At 61.0% G+C, this 22,427-nt stretch overlaps 2 protein-coding genes across 2 annotated transcripts; both read left to right on the forward strand.

Moving 5' to 3' along the window:
- Nucleotides 1-269: 269 nt before the first annotated feature.
- On the forward strand, nucleotides 270-11,252 carry BESB_029450 (uncharacterized protein; the record flags this gene model as incomplete). Its single annotated transcript, XM_029361619.1, has 9 exons — nucleotides 270-4,586; nucleotides 5,100-5,300; nucleotides 5,857-6,956; nucleotides 7,258-7,383; nucleotides 7,954-8,331; nucleotides 8,929-8,999; nucleotides 9,271-9,431; nucleotides 10,349-10,495; nucleotides 11,139-11,252. The coding sequence occupies 9 exons, from the start codon at nucleotides 270-272 to the stop codon at nucleotides 11,250-11,252; spliced, it is 6,615 nt and encodes a 2,204-aa protein (XP_029215519.1).
- A 2,522-nt stretch (nucleotides 11,253-13,774) lies between these two features.
- Nucleotides 13,775-21,705, forward strand: BESB_029460 (microneme protein MIC12; the record flags this gene model as incomplete). The annotated part of the gene is made up of 8 exons (XM_029361620.1): nucleotides 13,775-13,853; nucleotides 14,295-14,429; nucleotides 14,633-14,869; nucleotides 15,081-18,548; nucleotides 18,702-19,646; nucleotides 19,930-20,238; nucleotides 20,392-20,487; nucleotides 20,699-21,705. The coding sequence occupies 8 exons, from the start codon at nucleotides 13,775-13,777 to the stop codon at nucleotides 21,703-21,705; spliced, it is 6,276 nt and encodes a 2,091-aa protein (XP_029215520.1).
- Nucleotides 21,706-22,427: the final 722 nt, after the last annotated feature.

Genomic DNA, 22,427 nt, shown 5'->3' on the forward strand with positions numbered 1-22,427 from the left:
GCGAAAAAAGAGGCATTGCTCTCGCCGTTGTAACGGACTAACGCTTTTCTCTGCAGACGCAGATAGTGCGTGCACCGAGCGAGTGTCTTCTCTGGCGTGAGGCACACGGCGGCGCGTGAGACTTCACCAATGCGAAGAGAAGACGCAGGGAAAGCACCGGGAGAGAGAGAAGGAACGGAGGGCTCTGAGCCGCTTAACTTCAGCAGGTGTCTTCTTTTCTCCACTCTTCTACAAGTCTTCTCCTTTCCAATTCATGGAACTCTGACGCAATGGCCGTCTCCTCGTGCGACGTAGTCTGTCGCGCCACCCGGCCTAGGTGGCGGCCTCCCACGCTTTCTTCTTCCTCTTCTGCTTCTTTCTCGACTTCTCCTCTCTTGCCTTCTCCTTCCATCCCTTCAGGCCCTGCGCTGTCGCTTTCCTCCCCTGCGAGCGGGACCTCGCGCGCCTCACGCCTGCCTCCTGCACGGTCTGCCCGCGCGCCCTTGCGTGCGGCCTGTCGCTCTTCAGAAGCTCTGTCTGCGCCTCCTCGTCTTCCTCTCCCTCTGTCGCGCCGCGTTTTGCCCTCCATTCCGTTCCAGCTTTCATCTGCGTCTTCATTTGCCTCTTGTTCTGCATCTTCAACTGCGTATTCTTCTGCGTCTTCTGCGTCTTCGGCATGTTTGTCCTCTCCTCCCTCGGAGCGGCGGCGGTCGCGCGCCTCTCTGCGCCCGCGTCTCCTTCATCGGCTTCCTCTCTGTCTCGTCTTGTCTCTTCTGCTTTCTTGCGTTGCGCTGGGTTCCCCCTCTGCGGCAGCTGCAAACCCTTCTCAGGCTCGAGACGCACGGCGCGACGCGTCCACTGCTGGGCGCTCCTCTCTCTCTCTGGCTGAGGCTGCTCCGCTGAACACCGCGTCGGAAGGGCTCCACACGAAGCCCGAAGACGCCAGCCCACGAGAGAGAGGCGTGCGCGAGACGCAGACTGAGGCACTCGTGATGCGCCGCCCCGGAGACGCAGCGACTCCTGCCGCCGCTCCTTCGCCGGCAGCTGCTTCCGAGGGGGCTGCGAACTCTCAGGAGCCCTCCGCTGCGTCTTCCGCGCCTGTGTGGGTCTCTTCCGACCCCCGTTCGCGCCGCAGTTCCTCCGTGCGCCTCCCTGAGCAGTCCTCTCAAGGTCCCCGCGCGTCTGTTTCATCCTCTTCGCCCTCAACGTCGGCTGCGGCGCTGCTGGCGCCGTCCGTCGCGTTATCCGCTGAGTCGCCGACAGGTTCATCTTCAGGCGCGGCGCCGCTGAGCTCCCGGTCTCGCGACGCCGAGGAAGGCCTGCCGTCCGCCGCTTGTCGCCCGCAGCTCCCTGCGCCAGTCATAGACATTCGGCCGTCGCCTCCCGCGTCGCCCTTCAAGCGCCAGGCGCATGCGTCCGCAGAAGAAGGAGAAGCAGAGACGCCTCCATCGCCCCCGATCCGCCCACCGGCGCGCGCGGCGGCGCCGCCGTGGACGGCATTCCTTCAGCGGCACTGCACGCGGGCGCCTGCGGGGGGAGCCGATAGGCGCCAGGCGGCAGGGGGGTTGGCTGCGGCTTTTGCGCACTTCTGGCGGGCGCGCGTCGTCCCCGCGCTCACGCCGTCGCGCGCGTGGCTGGAGAAGACCTTTCTGGCGCATGTGCGCGCTCCGACGCACGTCGTCGCGCTGCTGACGGCGATCAACCGGTCATATCTCGCGCAGCAGACGGACGCGATTGCCAGGGGCGAGGCTGAAAGCGGGGCGGAGACGCGCGGCGGCGACGGGGAGCTCAGCGAGGAGGCGCCCGACGACGAGGGCGGCGCGAGACGCGGCTTGGACGGAATGGCGGGGGACGGGGGGGCGGGGCGGTTTCTCTATGAGAACGCAGGCCTTCAGGAGCCGTTTTCTGCGTTGGGCTTTCTGTCAGAGCCCTTCGCCTTCCGGCCTGTCTCCTCCACCCTCGTCTGGGCCTTCGCGCGCTACCTGCTCTTCTCGCTAGCGCCGGTTCTGCTGTTCCTTCTGCTGCCGCTCCTTCTGCTACGCCTCCTGCCTTCGGTCCTCGCGCGGAGCCTAGCCGCAGACGCGGCCGCCGAGGGCGACACCTTCTCTGGTTTCGTCTCGAGCATCCCCTCGTCTCCGCTGAACTGCCGCGACTCGTTGGTTTCGCTGGCTTCCTCCTCGGTGCACTCCGAGCCTTCAAACTTTGTGCCTTCGTCGCCGTCTTCGTCGTCGTCTTCGTCGCACTACGCGCGCCTCCTTCTGCGCTGTCCCTCGTCGCTCTCTTCCGCCTCCGCCGCCAGGCAGGTCGCGCGGCGCTCGCTGCTGTTCGCCTCCCTCGTGGGGGTGTTTTCACTCGTCTTTTTCGTCAGCGCCTTCCTCGCCACCCCCCAGCTCGACGCGTCCCTGTGCGCGGTGGGCAAGGCAGCAGACGGCTTTTTCTTCGGCGCGCCGCCGCCCCCAGGCGCGCAGGGCGCGGCGGAGGGGGAGGATGGAGCCGCTGACGAAGCGAGGGCGCGCGAAAGCGACGCGAGGAGGAAGAGCGAGGGCGCGCGGCGCTTCGAGGACTCGGCGGCTCGCGGGCAAAACGCGCGACCGGCGCTCCATGCGTCGAGAAAAGAGAGAGGCAGCATCTGGCGACGCACACCGGGAGGTCTCGCGCGCAGACTGCCTCCCTTGCAGCCATCGCCGGCCTCGCCACGCGCAGAGGCGGACCCAGTGGAGCGACGCGGAGAGAGAGAGGTAGGCCCGCAGGGGGAGAAGACGAGTTTGGAGGGCAGCGGCGACGAGGAACGAGCGACCTCGAGGCCAGAGCCGTCGTTCGCGCAGCAGGGTGAGGGGGAGAGGGGGGAGGAAGAGACGCCGATGCCGAGCCTTGAGAGAAAGAATCCTCGAGACGAGAGGGACGGAGAACGCCCTCCCTCAAAGGGAGCGGAGGCGCGGCGCTTCTCTGGAATCGAAGACATCAGCCACCAGCTGCATCGCCTGGCGCGCGCCTGGACGAGTGCCGCAGACGACGCTTTCTCTCACGTCTTCCGCAGAGAGTCGAAACAGTTTTCTTCCTCGTCGATCTCCGCTGCCTCGCGCGCCCCCTCGCCTTTCGCCTTGGGGAGAAAGGGCCCCTGCCGCAGCGACTGCGAGGAGACTTCTTCGCAGTTGGGGCGGGAAGACGCGCCTTTCCCGCGGATGTCCGCAGAGGACCGACGAGCTGCGGACGAGCCGACTGGAGACAGGGGCGAGCTGACCGCGGAAAGCGCCGAGACAGGAAAGGAAGGCAGCGCCCAGGAGTCGCTGGAGGAGGAGGCGCCGCCCGCGAGCCAGGGAGAGACGCGCAGAGGCCTGTCCCGCCGCGCCCGAGGCGAGACAGCGGAGGGCGCGACGCGGGAGCACTTCGAGGAAGACGACTCGCCTGTATCAGAACCGCGAGACGAACTCGCGTCCGCGATACGAGCCGCAGCAGCGCTCGAGGCGCGGTGGGCGGCGCGTCAGCGTCTGCTCGCCCTTTGGCCGTCTCCGCAAGACAGCGGAGCGGCGGAGGTGCCGAGGAGGGCGGACGCAAGTCGGGAAGGAGAGAGCGGCAGCGCGGCCGTGAGGCTGTGGAAGCGCTGCTGCTCGATTCTGCGCAGCTTGCGAGGCATGTGCGCTTGCGCGTGGGATCGACTCTTCGCGCAAAGCCGACGAGTAGGCCGCGGCGCGGCGGGGCGCCTCGAGGAGGCGCAGAAAGCAGACCTGGCTGCAAACGCGCAGCCGACGAGCCAGGGGGACAGCGCGGGCGACGGCGAAGGCCGCCGCGCCTCACGCCACGCAGCGGGCGGCTCGCGCGCAGACTCTCGCGACCGAGACGTGCGTCAGCACGCCGCAGGCGATCCGCGAGGGCCCGCGTCGCCCGGGGAGCCGCTCCAGGGAGGCAGAAGAGGAGGACAGACTCGAGAAGGCGCGGGCTGGGTCGAGGCAGACGCAGACGTGGGCGATCGCGCTCAGGGCCTGCCGCGGCCGCCCGAGGAGCGCCGACGGCAGCGCGGAGGAGCGCGCGACCTCGACGAGGCCTCCTCTCCTCGCCCGGTGCGCGTGCTGCCCTTCGCGAGCGACGGCCGCGAATTCGCGGCACCTGCCTTTTTTGCCGAGTCGCTGGAGGGCGCCGGAGAGAGGCAGGCGTCCGCGGAGGCGAGTTGCGCGCCCGAGAGCGCCCTCGGCGTCGACGCACCGCACCGGGGGGGCGTGCTGCGCTGCACTGACGCCGGCCGGCGGCGCCGTCTCGCGCGGTTCATTTGGCAGCTTCTGGCGTTCGTTCAGGAAGAGCAGCGGGCGCTGGCGGAGTTTGTGCAGACGCAGTTTTCCCCTGTCGCGCGGTCAGAAGCTCGCGCAGCGGTCGACGAGGCCGCGGAGCTCCTGGAGGTCTCCATCGCGACCGTAGACTTGCCTCTGCTCTGGCGGAGTCTCGAGTGGAATTTGACGAATTTCCACGCGTTTGTCTCCGGGACGCTGCGCCTCTCGCGGCTCACGGTCCTCCTCGGCGTGCTTGTCTCCGCCGCGGTCGCCTGCGCGCTCGTCGCGTTCTTTGCCTGGAGGCGAAAGCGAACGTCTTTCGCAAACAGCGCGGCGCCTGCCCTGGTAGGAGATCTCGGAATCCGAGCTGAAGGATTTGAAAAAGAGGCGCAACGCGCAATCCAGGGCTCGTGCGTACACGACTACCAACAAATCGTCACATATCTACATATGTAAAGATATGTATATATGTGCATACATCCATAGAGGTATGTGGGTGTGCTGTGTGATGATGCTTTTTTGTGCTCCTGGAGGTTTTCGGCTTTTTTTGGGAAGCTGCAAGACAGTTTGCTGCAAGTCTCTGAATGCATTTCTGCTGCATCGCCGCAGGCCGCTCTCTGCACCGAACTCGCGTGAATGCGTAGCTTTTCCCGTACAAATCGATGCACCGGATGCACGGCGCAGCCTCGCACGGGAGTTTGTACGCACCTGATCGTTGTTGCGGCGCTGAGTGTGTGTTTGCCTTTCTTCTGCGTGCGCGTGGCGCAGCTGCCCTGCCGCCTAGCGCGTTGTTATCCATTTTTGAAAAGTTTGCTCCTGTGTTTCTTTCTTGTGCTTGCCGTCGTGTGTGTCGCGCAGAGGCAGGCTCGCGAGAATTTCCTTCTCTCGTTCCTGCCGATCTTCTTTTACCTCGCCGGCTGCAGCTGCGCGCTGGCGGTCAGCTTCCTTCTCCTCTCGTCGGCTGGCTCGCTTGATTTCCTTCTTCTGCAGCTGCCCTCGACTCCCGCGACCCCAGACGCGCAGAGCTCCCAGTCGCTCGCCTGGATAAAGACTCACGAAGTGAGCGAAATATCCTGTTTGATACGCATGTATGTATGGATGTATCGATGTATGTATGTACGCCGACATGCCTTCCCCTGCCCGTAAGTACATGTCTCTGTCCATATCTTTCCCATGTGTGCGGCGCCCACGCAAATGCAGGTGGAGGGCTGTCTTACCTCCGTACGTTTTCGTGCCCATATGCATATACATGAAAACATATATATATATATATATGATTGCATGCAAGCGTGGATCCCCTCGATGATAGTGTCTGTAGGGAAGTGGTACGGTCAGATACGTGGCAGCCTATGCGTGTGTGAAGGCGCCCATCATGGGCGCCTTCACACACGCGTAAGCCGGAAGAATAGCCGAGAGCTCTTCGAGCCCCCTGCGCGTGGAGCGCCGCCAGTGTGCCGTCTGTTGACTGCAGTGGAGAGGGAACGCGGCGCTCTCCAGTGTTTGCATGCGTTCGATAGATATCCTCTTTCCCACAGCGATTCCTATCTATCTTTATCCGTTTTCTCTGTGACATAAAAACTGCTCTTTTTTGTAACCGAACCTCCCGTTTCTGCAGGGCTTGTCTACGGTGCTGCCGTTTCTCCCTGACTCCTTGTCGGCTTCGCCGTCGCTCTTTCGCAGCTCGCTCTCGCACTGCCTCGCGCTTCCGCTCGAGCCGGGAGCGTCTAGGGCCGCCGCCGCTGCCGCGCCTTCTCTGCTTCCTGCGTCAGTCTCTTCGTTTTTCGCTCTAAACGAGCGACGCCGATCCGTAGACCTCGGCGCCAGCGCCACCTTGTCTGTGCGCCCCTCGAGCGGGGGCACGGCTGAGGACGTGGCCTCCAAGCTGTGGAGTGGAGAGGAAGGCGCAGGCGACGAGAGGCGGCGCAGCGCGCCGGCGGTTCCTGCCCTCTTGCCAAACAGGATGGAAGGCAGGAAGACGTGCGCGGCGGAGGCAGCGACTGGAGAACACGCCCACGCGGGCGGAGGGCGCGGGGCGACAGACGGGCGCTGCACGCGAGAGCGACATATCGGAGAGGCGGCGCTAAAAAACGAAAGCCTGGGTTTGACGCCGAGGCGCCGACGAAACGCGCATCTCGCATCAAACGTCGTTTCAACTATAGCCTCCCAACAAGGTGCCAGCGAAGCAGATGGAGGGCGCGAAGAGGACAGCACGAGCCTAGAGATGACGAGGAGCCGCGGCGAGACGGTGCGAAGCGACTTCTTTGTTCCTTGGAGCTTCCTTCCTCTCGGGATTGCAATCAAGTTTCGCCGCGCGCGACAAAGTGCAGCGGCGCGCCTGGTGCGGCGCGTGCAGGACAAAGGAGCGGCAGACGGCGGAGGCGGCAACCAGAGACCGGACGGCGCAGCACGGAGAGAGAGCCGCGGCCGCGAGGCCGTCGCGGGGAGAAGACGAACCAAGTCGCGAGGAGCCCTGGTCGCCGAGGTGGAGGCCAAGGGGCAGCGAGGCCTAGGCGAAGCACAGAGGCTGTTCTCGGCCTCTGGCGCTTCCTCGCTTGTCATGCCGCGCGCGAGAGAGACTGCGGAGGACGAAACCTGGCAAGTAGGAAGTCTCCTCTTCACGGCTGTGCTAGACGCAGCCGCGAAGCACGATGGCGGCGTGCAGGCGTTCAAAAAAGCTCTGGGAGACCTCCAAAGCGGTAACGACGGCTCGGAGTGGTGAGTGTCTCGTTTTATCTGTCTTTTCTCGATATCACCTTTAACGCCTTTCGCACTCGAACCTGAGCCTGCTCCATCGCACGGCGTCCTTGCGCGTCCACTCCGGCAGCTGGAGATGCCTCCATAGGCAGAGATGCAGATATGCTTAAGCACTCAGGGGGAGTGCGTGTTCCCTTCTTGGCTCCCTCGTCTCGTGTCTATCCACGACGCTACTTCGCGGCGGTCTCCAGTGCCCTTGCGGCGCGCCTGAGCGTCTTCCGTCATTCAAGATTTCGGCTCAACGCTTTCGCCTTTCCTTCAGGGAAATTGTGCATCTCTGGCCGCCGTTGACAGCCACGTCGCTGCTCTATACGTCGCCTACGGAGGGCGTGAACGCGCGGCTGCCTCGGCTCCTGCAGGAAATGACCGGCGACGCGTGGGCCTTCCGGTGAGCAGCGGCGAGGGGCGGCCGCGGAGGTCCGCTTAGACGCGAAGCTAGAGTCCGCAGAGGACGCTTTAAAGAGTTGCGAAGACACGCACGGGCTGCCGCCGCTAGGGAGAGCCGTGCAGGGCGTGTGGACGCGTTGGCTGGAAAGAAATCAGCAGACGTGCTGGCACGTCCAACACGTTCAAGCCGACAGCAAGTTCACCTCGATACGCATACTAATATGGGGCCTGACAGCTGCTGGCTCGCCCCGCTGGCCTTCGCGAAACTCGAGTGCGTTGAGCTACTCGCGCTCGCGTGTATGTGCCTATCTGTGCCTCGTCATATATATATATATATATATAGTGGGGCACGCGCTAGCTGAGGGAGTGGCATGCCAGGGGGTTGGCGCCTGCTGGTGTGTGCTGTGGTGTCACCCCTCAGCAAAAGCTGATAATCATCCTCAACGCACAGGGATGTGAACTTTGCTTTCTTGTGACCCGGGGCCGTTGCCTGTCTTGTCTACGGGGGCCTTCTCACGCCGCGTCCTCGTATTCCGCCGCTTGCTGCGGTGCGATGTGCCTTCGTGCGCAGGGGTGCGGCCTTGCCAGCGGCATGTGCGGACGCCCCTGTGGGCCCTCTCCACTTTCCTTCGGCCGCCGCTGAGCAGGCGGAGGAGTTGCAGCTGGAGACGCCCGCCACCGGCGAGCCACAGCGAGGAGGGAGAAGCCCGCGCGCGTCGCGAGAGAAAGGCGGCGAGCCTCCAGGCGCCGGGGAACGGCGCCGACCTGTGCGCGGCCCTAGCGTGCCGAGAGAGGCGAACCGACGGGCTGCGGCAGGTGGCGAAGAACGCGAAGGCGACGGCTTCCACGCCAGAACGTCGGCCGGCAGGACGCACAGGCCGGGCGGGGACCAGCCGCGCCGGTGCTTCTACGTCTCTCAGGACATCACGCAGGAGGTCATCGTTGCCCAGTAAGGACCCGACACGGGGAAGTGGACAGCAAGAGGGCGACGGGTGCCAGACGGACCGAGGAAGCGGGAAAACGGGAAGCGCGCACCCCAGAGCATGTGCGTGACACAGCTGCCGCAAGCTATCACGCATTCTGCTACACATGTGCAGCCAGAGGCTGTCCTCGGAGGATCGCCTCGCGCAGGCTGACGGGCTCTGAACAAGCTCGCAGCAGGCTGCAGCCATGCCTACAGTCTGGTGGGACCTTCGTGGAACGCGTCTCCAAGGCCGCGGGTGTGCTAATGCGGTCCCGTGGTAAAGAAGCTCAGCACCACAGATCCGCGCATGCCGGTGCGGGCAGATACCCCGGGCTGCTTCCCGTGATGCTGCACATGTGTGAAGCAGCTTCTCTGTGTTCCTTCATGTCGCTCGCCTTTGCTACCTGTTCAATCATATATACAAAGGCGTACAGTAATGTGGACGTGTAGGAACGCATGCAGAAACAAAGCAACGCACGGCGAAGTTCTTGATGCGAGCAGTACGTCTTTCTGTTGGTGATCCGTGGGGCGCTGGATTCGTGATCTCCTTACTCCTTTCTTTTCTGGGCAATATGTACTCAGCTTCGGCTACGCATTACCGCAGCGGCAACTTCAGCGCCTGCTTTTACTTTTCGAAAGTGCGCGGGAGATCGGTAAGAAGAGCCCAGCAGCAGAGAGTTTCGGGCGATAGATCTCTCTGTATGCTAATGCCAGAGGGGAGGCAAGAAAACCAAATAACAAATAATTTAGTCGTCTGGCGAAAACCAAACTCTGACGCCCTGTAAGCTAACGGACCTGCGCCATGGCATGCAGCCCGCAGTGCTGTGTACGTGGTGTTGTCGCAGCATTGGTTGCCCCCATTTTGTGAAGGAATGTGTATTTACGGCTTTTGTTGATTCACGAGTTCACTTTCTGTTTTTCCAGACCTGGGCCTGCAGCTGGTGCGGCGCCTGCATAGCGCCGATGCGCTGTTGGTTGAAAGCATGTCGGCGGTGGTGGAGAAGCTTGGCGCAGGCGCGCGGATTCGGCGCCGAGTACGGGCAGCAGTGGATGTAATTGACGAAGAGGAGCGACGCTTGATGGCGGTAAGTCCCTTTTTTGAGGGCCTGCTCTGCGTTGTCATCTGCTTAGCTACTCTAGCGGTCTCTGCAACATGTGCGGCCGATTCTGGTGGCTGGTGTTGGCGCCGTGAGAGCAGTGCCGGGAGAGTGGCAGCTCTCGACGGTCACCCTCTCATTCCAGAAAGAGAGCGCGCGTTCGCAGAGTGCCTTTGCACGAAGACAAAAACTCCCTTTCCTGTCCTCTCTCTTGGGTTCTGCTGTCTCTGGAGCTCATCCGGCGTGGGCGCCCACTAGCGCCTTGCTGACACACGTAGATGGAGTAAAGAGCGCCAATGCATGCGCTGGAGAGTATGGGTTCACAAGGTAGAATGCCAGAATGAAAAGGGTACCTGAGTGTCTCACGCAGGACAGTTCGAAGTCGCAGGAACGTGCTCGAGGCGACAACTGGACAGCACGTTTAGTATGACGAAATGGATTGTTCAAGTAGAAACACATCCGAAATAGATTCCTCTCGTGCAGTCGGGTGGGTGGTAAACTGCCATTGAGCGGCGCTAAGCTCGTGGCTCTTCAGACGAGCTGTGCATGCACAGCCCTGTGTTGGTACAGTCTATGCACGAACTGAAATAACTGAGTTAAAGGGGGAACACGCTGAATGGAGGAGCCAGCTCGTAACTATGCCGGCGTCGGTCGAGCATCTTGACGGTCTCCGATTCCGCGATGGGTGGGCCCTCTTAAGTCACTTATTTTCGTTATTTCGTCTAAATTAGTCTGCGCCTGCGGAGACGTGTGCAGTGGCGACCGATACGCAACAAGATCGGCGCATCGCGGCTGGCCATACGTTTTCGAAGTGCCTACGACAAATGAAGGCGTGACTCTGTTTTCCGAAATAGCAAAAGCCTCCCCAAAACTCTTCTGTTTTTGCAACGTGGGTCTGACTTCAGAAAAGCGACTGCCGATTCGTGGCCGAAGCCGCTGCCGCCGCTGAGTATCACGCCCGGGTTTTTTGGACTTTCCTCGTTTTCGGGTGCATGTGCGCCTTGCTTGTCGTAACGGCGGCGACGTTCGTCCTCGTTCATACGCACGTACAGGTGAGTGTAACAACATACTAAGAAATAGAGAAGCAGATCAACAAACAGCCATGTTTTCCTCCACGAAGTCCTGACACAACAAGGCCAAACAAGGAGGAGTAAAGCACGTGGAATGCGTCGCGATCGGAGGTGCAGGGTTTCGTCAAATGGTGCCGTATGAGATATTATCAATCATCTTCGAACGGCGCCAAGTTGCAAACGTGGAGTCTGACTGTTAGGCAAGCAGAACCGCCGCTTAGTGAGAGTCAGCCGTCATCCGGGAGTATCTCGCTAGGACTACAGCATATGCAGAAGTACAGCGCACAAAATGAGAAGGTTTCATTTTTCGCCGTGAGGACGGAACCAGATGTCTGAGGCGGACTCAGGGAAGCAAGCTTTCGCGGGAGCCCTCGCAGTGGACGGAAGTAACGAGGCGAACCGACAACATAGAGGACGCTAGGTGGGGCATGCGCACAGCGCTGGGGCGCCAGTGGAGCTCGGCGCTGAAAGTCGCATCAACGCCTGAGGAATTCTAGCGTACGAGAGACCAGAGCCGGGGTATGGCGGATGTCAGGCGGTGTGATTGTGACTGGATGCATTCCTGGCATGTCCAATGATGAGGCAACTGATGAGAAGCAATGAGTGTTGTACGATGTTTGTGCAGCGGTGCGAAGTGGAACAACTCCTTCGGCAAGTTCAACGACATGAGCAGCACGAAGCTGCGATCCTTCTGCAGCACGATCTTTCAAACAAAGCAGCAGCAAGTAGTCGTCTATGAAGAGGGCTGCGCGATAATGAGACAGTTATCGAGAAGCAATGCGCCAGTGATGTCACGGCTTGGGACAATGAGTTGAAACCGGCCTCACAGTGACACGTGAATTGAGTGGACGTGCCTTATCTTGCATCCAAGACGCAGTATTGGGAACTTGACTGATTTCCTCGTGGCCCACAGAAAACTGGCTCCCGCGTTGCAGACCGTCCTCGAGGACCACTGCACAAGGACTGATCTGCTATTTCAAAGGTTTTTCGAGCAACGCGCCACAGGGGTGCGGCACAATTCCGCATGTCACGGCTGCAAGATACCATGTGTCGCGGCCGGGTGCAAGCATGATCCACTAGCGTGAGCATAATGCGTGCATCACGGCTGTGGCCATGCGGGGTCCAGACGTTTCTCGTTTCCAGCACAGATAACTAGGTTAGCGAACACATCGGTACCTTCCCCTTTAACTGGATTGAGTGGGCTGTCGACTTCTCAGTCGTAATTTTTAACAATCTCCCCGAGCTCCAGGTGCTTAGCGCGAGCCTCGTGTAGTCACTAGAGCAAATCCACATGATGCATCGTAACGTCTTTGCAACGGACACTGTGTCGCCGGGCAAGCTACCATCCGACACAAACTTGTTTGCATTTTAAACCCGCACTGTGCTGGCTCAAGCGAAAGCACTTGACGCATGGGAAAGCGTCGCAACACCACATATCGCAGAATAGCTGCAATCGAAACGATCTGGCCAGCGTTCCGGCCGAGGGCGCTTTGCAAGCGGAGTTGCATCATGAAGCATTCCTATCCCAAGGATACCTCTTGCCCTCGCGACATGCCACATCTCGAGGTTCCGAGCGCGCTAGAGCCTGTAGAACGGATGGCTACTACACTTCTTGTACGCAGCAGTGCCGCCTCCTGTGAGATTCGACGTGCAAGCGAGTGCATTTACCATCGTAGCACTACGGAAAAAAAGTCAACGCTCCCCTGCACGGACACCAAGGTGGTAATTGCCGTTGAAGGCCTTTTACCCCACCCCAGCAAAAGTGAATTCCAATCGTGCTTAACCGTTCGCGAGCCGCAAATCGCTTGCACGGTCTGCGGACCAAAGCCCTTTTGCCCGATGCGTCAGGAAACACCGGAGAGAAAAAGTGCAGCACGCGCTCTACTTACAGGCGCCACGACGCCTATAATGCTCGCGGAGCCGATTCGTTGTTTCGGTCCGTTCTGGCAGCGCCCGCGTGGTGCAGGGCCGCAGCAGTACGGCGGAGCGCGAAAGAAGCAAACACAGGCGCTGCTGACTCGCAGGCATTCGTCGGCATGTCATGACATGCCAAGGGCGATTTCCCTTGCGGGCAGCATGCTGTCTGCAGAATGGGTTTCTCGTGTTGGAGACGGTCCGCAGAGATCACTCCCCTCGCACAGGCAGTGCACCGCAGCAGCTACCTGCGCATCTCGACAGGCGGATGCGGCGAGCTCCCGGACTGCCGCGGGGATCTGCGGCGAGCGCCCGGCGCACTCGTTCTCCAACGCGGCGGCGGTGGGAAGCCGGAGAGCGGGCGACAAGAAGCCGCGCGCCCACGCTAGTAGTAGGCTGGCACCAGGCGAAAGTGGAGCCGAAAGGCCCAGGGCGAAGCGTCCGCGCGTGGGATCATGCCGATCGGCCGCGGGGTATGTAGTGCGTAGTGCAGCAACCCACGGGTAGGCGAGCCAAACCGAGGCAGCGGTGCCGTCGAGCGCTGGCTCTCGTGTGCCACAAAAAAACAAGCAGCAAAAGTGGTGCATTGCTGCCGGGACGAATTCTGCCTGGGGTATTCGCTTTATGTACCGAATTCTCCATGCTCCATGGAGTTCTTTCCTTTTCAGAGTTTCCAACAGTGTCCGTCACGGGAAAGAGCCGGCCACTGTGCTGTACCTGCCTTTTTGTTTCTTCCCTTGACCCCATTCCTGTAGGGGCGAGGCAGCATACCCACGGAGCCACTGGAATGGATTCCACGGCCCTGGTTGGTTGACGCCCCTAGTAGTAAATACAACAACGCAGCTCGGAGGATCGCTTCGGTTTTCCTTTTCCCCATTTTTCACCGTGTTTGTTTCCAAAAAATTTGGCGCGTGGAACTTGTCCAATTCCACGTATTATCTACCTCCTCAATGTCCTGCGTCCCCGGTCAACAGGCCGCAGTATCATCCCGCTTAGGGCCCCCGCCGTGAGGTTTCCGCCCCGCTAGCTTGACCGGACGCCGCGGCAGGGCTCGGCGCCTCTATTTTCATGAGTAATTCCTACTGCGTGCAATCCGGTGTAGTGCCACGGGCGTGAAATGCAGCTGTTTTTTTCCTTTCCTTAAGCGAACATTCATCGTAACCTGACGAACTCTCCAGAAGGGCGTGCTCCGCACCCCTAGCACTTTCTGGCTGTCGTGTGCGGCTTCGATCCCCTGCCCGGCCGGGTGGAGGTCGTGTCCCCCTCCTCATTGGTTGGGGGCTGTAGAGGTGTGTTGCAACGTTCATGGATGATTGTTGAAGTCTGGGAGTGGATAAGTTCGGTAAAATGGCGCTTCGCCGGTCGTCTGTCGCCGTGGCGACACTCTGTGTCGCCATTGGCATCCTATCGATCCGGGGCCCCCAAGGTAGGCAATTCGCGGAGGGGACGCGGCGCAGCCCCAGGAGGAGAAGAAAACTCTTCCACCGTGGAGGCGTTCGTGGTCCGTCCGAGTTCAATGAGGTTTTTCTCGTTGAGTCTCGAAACTAACGCTACGCGGTTTTTTTAGTGCAGCCGTTGAGGCACTGATAGCAAACTGGGGGCCGTGGCTTGTGGGGAGGCGACACACACGCATCTCATCGACGTCCTTTTGCCACTGTGGCTGCCTCCTCCATTCCGTAGCAGGAGGTGTCAATGTCCGGCTAACGTCGCCATACATGCGTGTTGTCGCGCTCTGTATCTGGCGACGCGTGGGCGAGCACGAGGGGCTGCAGAGAGTCACACAGCTCGCTCGAAAGATTCATCATTCGCGGAGTCCTCGATGAAGCGCGTGTTTCATCAGTTGGCCGAATTGCTTTTGTGCGTTCAGGTGCCTTGGCAGAGGAATGCCCTGCCGTATTTACCCGCTGGACGTACTGCGATGAGCACAGCTTCATGCAGGAACGCCACAACGTTCGATGCGGAGATGTGGTAGAAACCCGCGAATGCTCCAAGCCTCCATCATGTAAGCAGGATAAGCTCGTGTGCATAGGCCGCGCACGATCATCGCGCAGCATTGGGGTGGCGCGGCAAGGGTTGACGTAAATGCTGGACGCCCCGAAAAAGAATGCAGCGTCTGCGCACGAGCGAAGTAAGACGCCTGTGGCGACCCGCGTAAGGTGGCGGCCAAGTGCGGGTTGCGCCCTCCGACATACCTTTGTTGTTCAGGTGGCGAGTTTACGCCGTGGACGCCCAGCATGGAAGACTGCAAGGGACACGAGATCCAGACCCGTTACCGCGCAGGCTGCGACCACCACGTTGAGCGCCGCCAGTGCCCCAACAAGGAGGAATGCGTCGGCGGATGGACGCCGTGGACTTTCTGCAACTCGAAGGGCTTGCAAGAGCGCCATAACGCTAGCTGCTCGCTGGTGGAGGTCCGAGAGTGCGGCGCGGCCGACAGCACCTGTAAGCAGTTCGTGGGAGAGGTAACTGGGCTGTGTGTGTGTGTATCGGCTCCCTCGCGAGGCCGACATAGTATTGTCCCCGGTTGCGAGAGGGGGGGAGGGGAGGGAGGTGATACGGGTTCGGAGTGTCAGTGACTTTCGTACTGCCTAATAGAAACCGCTTCGTGGAGGCGAGCGTGTGTTTTTGTGGATCTCGTCGTGCGTGCGGTCAGGCGGCGCCTGGAGTCCCTGGTCTCCTCACTTGCCGAGCTGGAACGAGTGTGTCGGTGGCGTCGTGTACCGACGCCAGCGCGAGCACTGCGACCGCGAGGAAGTCCGCGTCTGCCCCAAGTTCGACTGCAGCACTTGTTCGCAGCATGCCACCTGCGACAAGTTGGAGGGCGTCTGCAAGTGCAGAGAGGGCTTCCACGGCGACGGCATCACCTGCGAGCCGCAGAACCCGTGCAAGGACCACACGTGCTCGGAGAACGCAGTCTGCCTCGCGGACGGCCAGAACAGCAAATGCAAATGCAACCGAGGCTGGGATGGGAAGGACGGCAGCGGCTCGACGGACGACCCCTGCGTGGACCGCGACGAGTGCGCCACCAACACCCACCAGTGCCCAGCTCACTCCGTCTGCCGCAACACTGAGGGCAGCTACGAGTGTGATTGCAAGCCCGGATATCAGAAAACCGACAGTGGATCTTGCGAGGACGTCAACGAGTGCCAAGGCGAGCACATGTGCGACCCGCGCGCGACCTGCGTCAACACCACCGGCTCCTTCGAGTGCGTCTGCAACGACGGCTTCCGCATGAACCTCGAAACGAAGACCTGCGAGGACATTGACGAGTGCGCGTCGGGCACTGCGTGCAGCACCCATGCACTCTGCACCAACAACGAAGGCAGCTTCACCTGCGCCTGCCCGGAGGGCTACCGCGGCGATGGCACGATCGAGTCCCCCTGCAGAAAGATCGACTACTGCGTCGAGGGTCTCGACGACTGTACCGAGAACTCGACTTGCCGCAACGAAACGGTTGGCTTCTCGTGCGTCTGCAACCCGGGCTACTCTGGAAACGGAAAGCCTGACAGCCCGTGCATCGATGTCGACGAGTGCAACAAGGATACCCCACAGAACGACTGCGACACGAATGCATTGTGCGTCAACACCGACGGGTCATACGAGTGTCAGTGCAACGCCGGATTCACTGGCGAAGGCAAAGGCGCGGACAGCTGCACGGACGTCAACGAATGCGCGGACGGAAGCGCTGGCTGCTCGGCAGATGCGACGTGCACCAACATCCCTGGCTCCTACACATGCGCGTGCAACGACGGGTTCTCCGGGGACGGAAAGACCTGCACGGACAACGACGAGTGCGCAGCCAACCCGTGCCACCAGTCTGCAACCTGCGAGAACGCGGCCGGATCGTACACGTGCACATGCAACCCAGGGTTCTCCGGCGACGGAAAGACATGCACGGACATCAACGAGTGCGCGGATAACGAAGACGCGTGCGGCGAGCACACCGAATGCCACAACACTCCAGGCAGCTGGGTGTGCCGCTGTCTGTCCGGCTACGGCAACATGGATGACAGCCGCACGTGCCACGACATCGACGAGTGCGCAGTTACTCCCGAGCTGACCCCGGCCAACGCCTCATGCAAGAACACCGAAGGCGGTTTCGAGTGGGAGTGCAACGCCGGCTACGAGCGCCGGGGCCTGGGGTGCCAGAAGATCAACTTCTGCGCGCAGAGCAACTGCTCCCCTCACGCCACCTGCCAGGAAGTCAACAACGGAACGAGCTACGAATGCACGTGCATTGAAGGATACGTCGGAGATGGCCTGGGCGCCGGCGGATGCCAGGACCGCGACGAATGCCAAACAGAGAACAACTGCTCGTCTCCTGCCGAAGGCGGTGTCTGCACAAACACTCCGGGGTCCTACTCGTGCGGCTGCAGCGACGGATACGAGCTTCTCCCCACCGGCAAGTGCCAGGACATCGACGAGTGTGCCAGCAAACACGCTTGCCACGCGAGTGCGGAGTGCAAGAACACGGCGGGCAGCTACGAGTGCGCGTGCAAGACTGGATTCCAGGGCGATGGGCGCTCATGCGAAGACGTCGACGAGTGCGCGACCAACGCGCACCAGTGCGGCGTCCACGCGACTTGCACCAACACGGTCGGCAGCTACGTGTGCACCTGCGCGGAAGGATTCGCGCACAACGAAGGCGATGCGTTCGCGTGCCACGACATCGACGAGTGCGCGTTGAAGAAGAGCGACTGCTCCCCCCACGCCACCTGTAAGAACGTGGAGGGCTCGTTTGAGTGCACGTGCAACGACGGATTCGAAGGCAACGGAAAGGAATGCAGCAACGTCGAGTGGTGCTCCCAGGACCGCGCCGACTGTGACGCCAATGCAGACTGCACAGAGAACGAGGCTGGAACGGACTACGCCTGCTCGTGCCGCGTCGGCTACAAGGGCAGCGGCCACACGAAGGTCGGCGCACAAGACGGCTGCGTTGACATCGACGAGTGCGCAGAAGGCGTCGACCTGTGCCCCCGTGAAGGCGGCGTGTGCGTGAACACTGCGGGGTCGTACAAGTGCGAGTGCGAGGCCGGATACACGGTGGTGACCAATCCGGATGGCACGATCTCCTGCATCGACATTGACGAGTGCGGCGTGGACGATGCGAACGACTGCGCCAAGGGCAGCGACGGAGGCGTCTGCACCAACACAGTCGGGTCGTACGCCTGCTCTTGCCTTCAAGGCTACACGCCTTCTGAGGACGGCAAGACTTGCACGGACATTGACGAGTGCGCGACCAACACCGCGGGATGCGCTGAGCACTCGACTTGCCAAAACACTCCAGGCAGCTTCGAGTGCGTCTGCGACGCTGGATTCCAGAAGGTCAACGGCTCGCAGACCGTGTGCGAAGACATCGATGAGTGCACATCAGGAGCTGCAGCCACCCCTGCGAACGGTACATGCGTCAACACCGTTGGAGGCGTCGAGTTTTCCTGCAACGCTGGCTACGAGAAGAAGGATGGCGCTTGCGTGAAGGTCGACTACTGCGGGCAGGGCGGCTGCCACTCTCTGGCCACGTGTACTGAAACCGAGGACGGCACCGACTACACGTGCACTTGCCCGCAAGGCTACACCACTGCCAACGGCGGCCGCGGCGAGCAGGGATGCATCGATGTCGATGAGTGCGGGGAGAACCAGTGCGCGAGCTTCGGCTCCGAAGGTGTGATTTGCAATAACACCATGGGAAGCTTCGAGTGCAAGTGCGCACCGGGTTACCGCCTGGAGGGCGAGCAGTGCAAGGAAATCGATGAATGCGCCGACTCCAGCTCGAACGACTGTGCCGCTCAGGGCGGCGTTTGCACGAACATTCCTGGTGCATACTCATGCACGTGCGAGGCTGGATACAACCAACAGGGCCACGACTGCGTTGACATCGACGAGTGCACGAGTGGCGAGCCGTGCGGACCCAACTCGGTCTGCGAGAACACTACCGGTTCGTACAACTGTTCGTGCCAGCCTGGCTTCGAGTTGAGGGACGGCGTGTGCGCTGACATCGACGAGTGCGCGGAGAGCTCGACCAACGAGTGCCACAGCCACAAGGCGTCTTGCGTCAACATCCCGGGGTCGTACACGTGCGAGTGCCTGTCAGGCTTCATCGGCGATGGCAAGAGCTGCGTCAGTAAGTCGACTCTGGGGTTTGCCTGCTGCTTGAGAGAGTTGCCCCCGCCAGCCGCGAATTAAAAGTCGAACGTCGCATGCATACTGATATCTGGTGGTCTTTGCCCCTGTCCCGAGATGCTAGCGTGTGTGTGGCGTTGTGCATGGGCTCCAGACGTGAACGAATGCGAGGGCGTGCACACCTGCCCGGTCAACGCCCACTGCGTGGACGCCGATGGATCCTACAAGTGCGAGTGCGACAACGGCTACGTTGCCTCGGGCGAAGGCAGCACTTTGTCTTGCGTCGATCGGGACGAGTGCGAGGTCGCAGACGTGTGCGGCGAGAATGCTACTTGCGTCAACGAACCAGGATCTTACACGTGCGCGTGCAAACCCGGCTTCCACGACGACGGCGGCAACTGCGTCCACACTGACTTCTGCACCGAGGGTGAGACTTCCCCGTGCTCTCCTAACGCGTCGTGCGAGAACCACGACAAGGCAGTCTGCACATGCAAGGAAGGCTTCGAAGGCGACGGCAACTCCTGCGCAGATATCGACGAGTGCGCGACCCAGACCGACAGCTGCGACCCGCACGCCCACTGCACAAACACGGAAGGCAGCTACACGTGCGAGTGCGGAACCGGTTACAGCGGAGACGGCAAGCACTGCCAGGACATCAACGAGTGCGAGTCTGGCGAGCAGCTCTGCGACTCGAACGCGGTTTGTGAGAACACGCCGGGATCCTTCTTGTGCCGCTGCAACACTGGCTACATGGGCGACGGCAAGAGCTGCGTCTCCGTGGACATGGTGCCCTCTCAGGACTTCTGCGTCAGCTGGGGCCCGTGGTCGATGTGCGATCAAGAGGGCGTCCAGACCCGCACGTGCCTCGGCCTGCCGGAGAAGGTGGAGAAGCTGCCGTGCTCCGCTGAGCAAGTGACGCTGCCGCCCGTCTGCCAACCGGGTCAAGGCGAGGGCGAGGATGCTGAACACCCGTGCGGACCGTGGGGCTCCTGGAGCGAGTGCCCGGGCGAGGCCAACAACATGAGCACCCGTCGCCGCCAAAACACCGAGTCTCCGGAATGCGCGAACCAAGTGCAAGTCCTGGAGTGCCCGAAGGAAGGTAACGACTTCCCAGCTGGGTTCGGAGAGTCAGGCGAGTGTAGCTCTGAAAGCGTGCATGCAGTCGGTCCGTGAGTGTGGCCGAAGCTCGACCGACGACGGACCTGAAAGGCCCACGAGGGTTTCTGCGTGCAGTGTCGCAGCTCAGTGCCGTGTTAGAGTGACTAATGCCAACTGTGCTGCGAGTTTCTCATGAAGGCTGTCCCTGCAGCCACCAAAATTGCGTCGCCGTACGCCGGCACCTTTGCACGTACGTGTCGGACTGGCGTTGTGCGCGCGTGCAGCTATCGAAAGCGCATGCGGACCGTGGGAAGAGTGGACCGAGTGTGGCTTGCCAATCGAGAGCATGATGATGACGACCCGCGAGCAATGTTCGTCTGAGAAGATCTTCGCCGACTGCCCCGCAAGCAACGTCGGCGGCGCTGAGGACGGCAGCTGCAGATCCTGGAGCGCGTGGTCTCTCTGCGAGCCAGTGCAGGACGGCCTGCACCAGCAGACCCGCTCCTGCCTGCAAAACGACACCACCGAAGTCAGGTTCTGCTTCCCGGATGGCCACGAGACTGAGACCGAGTCCACCTGTAAGTCGTGCCAGGGTCGCAGGAGCCTGTGCCCCCAAAGGGCATGCGCTGAAGGCGTTCGCGGCGTGACCACCACCTTCTGCAGTCAGGTCGCTGCGTGCTCTGGCAGTAACAGCAGGGCTGGAACTACAGTGAGGCGTGCTCGGTGCGTTGTGATGTGCGATCCAGGTGGCTCGCTCAGCGAGTGGAGCGAATGCGCAGGCCACATGCAGGAGAGGAGCTACTCGGAGTGCCCGAACCTCAAAGAAGTTCGCCATTGCGAGAGTAAGCGCGATATGCGGTTCTTCGAATTGCGTCTGAGAGGGCTGAGAGGGGCGACGTGAGGACGCGGGGTGCCGTACGGAATGGACCAACAACGCTGCGAGTTGTTGTGCCGCACATGTGGGGACCAGCCAGTCAGAGTCGCATGCTTGCAAAGCTGAAAAGCGTGCAAAGGCGTATTCGGCAGCCCTGTGTGTATGCGCGTCTGCTACAGCGGAAGTGTGTGAGGCCTTCGGTGCTTGGACGGAATGTGGCAACCCGAAGCCGGAACTCCGCATCCGCGTGAGAGACCAATGTGACAACGTCAAGTGCCTGTGCGCCGAATCTGAGATCTGCAAGGAGGGGACCACCGAGGTCCCGCCCACTGAAGAACTCCTGCCCCCGACTGGAGAGATCCAGCCCCCGTACGGAGAAGTCGAGCCCCCGTATGGAGAGATCCAGCCCCCGTATGGAGAAGTCGAGCCCCCGACTGGAGAGATCCAGCCCCCGTATGGAGAAGTCGAGCCCCCGTATGGAGAGATCCAACCCCCGTATGGAGAAGTCGAGCCCCCGACTGGAGAGATCCAGCCCCCGTATGGAGAAGTCGAGCCCCCCACTGGAGAGATCCAGCCCCCGTATGGAGAAGTCGAGCCCCCGACTGAAGAAGTCGAGCCCCCGTATGGAGAAGTCGAGCCCCCGACTGGAGAAGTCGAGCCCCCGTATGGAGAAGTCGAGCCCCCGACTGGAGAGATCCAGCCCCCGTATGGAGAAGTCGAGCCCCCGACTGGCGAAATCGAGCCCCCGTATGGAGAAGTCGAGCCCCCGTATGGAGAAGTCGAGCCCCCGACTGGAGAGATCCAGCCCCCGTATGGAGAAGTCGAGCCCCCGACTGGAGAAATCCAGCCCCCCACTGGAGAGATGGAACCCCCCACTGGAGAAATCGAACCCCCGACTGGAGAGATCGAACCCCCAACCACTGGTGGCGAGGGCGAGCAAGGCGAACCTGGAGTAGACGAGAGCACTGAGGAGGGTCCGATCGAAGAGGAGGACACCTCGACTGAGGGAAGCAATAGTGAGAAAGAAGAAGGAGGTCCGCCGACTGCAGCAATTGCCGGTGGTGTCGTTGGTGGTGTTCTTTTGCTCGCTGCCGCGATCGGCGCGGGCATGTACGCAAGTGGCGGGGCGGCGGCGAAGCAGAAGGCGAGCAGGTCATGTTCGAAGGCGCAGAAGAAGGTGGTGTGACTGGCGAGGCACCGGAGACGGAAACCGTTATCGAAATCGAAGACGACGCGTGGGCAGATATGGACTAAGTTAGTTCTCCATACATCAATGCATGTGTGTAACGAAGATGGTCCGGGGTTGTTGCGGAGGACGCGTACAACCAATGTGATGTAACTGGAGAAACATCTGTCTCCTGTTCCCTTGGAGATGTTACTCTCGTCTCAGATTGTACTTGGACGAAACGTTTGTCTCCGTCTCGCGGAGTTTACAACGGCATTTACCTGATACTCATTTCATATTCCTACGTAAACATGTCAGTGGTGTGCGAGCGAGGCCGTCACGAAGGCCAGCGCTCGCTATAGAACGTAGTTATGACTCAGGTTATTTTTCGTCTCCAGCCTTCCAAAGAGGCTCCAAGTCCTGATTACCCTAGATGCATCGTGTATTGATGTTTCACAACTATGTGCGAACCACCGTCAAACACGACGAATGAAGCATTTTATGGAAAAGCCTTTCAGAACGTTGATGCACGCCAGGGAGGACAACGCGCAGAAAGACAAGACGTCCCACATCACGACAGCCACAGCGCTGGCTCCTGCGATGACGCGTCACTCCCAAGCACTCTGTAGCTCCGATGTCCTCGCGCGAATTCTAGGGCTGCAGTCTACATAGTGGTCGTTAGCAGCACTGTCGAGTGGTAGTTAGGCGGAATCGGTTAAAATCTGTACGCGTCGCAGAATACA

The sequence above is a fragment of the Besnoitia besnoiti genome (genome assembly GCF_002563875.1).
Source record: "Besnoitia besnoiti strain Bb-Ger1 chromosome Unknown contig00015, whole genome shotgun sequence".
Lineage (NCBI taxonomy): Eukaryota > Apicomplexa > Conoidasida > Eucoccidiorida > Sarcocystidae > Besnoitia > Besnoitia besnoiti.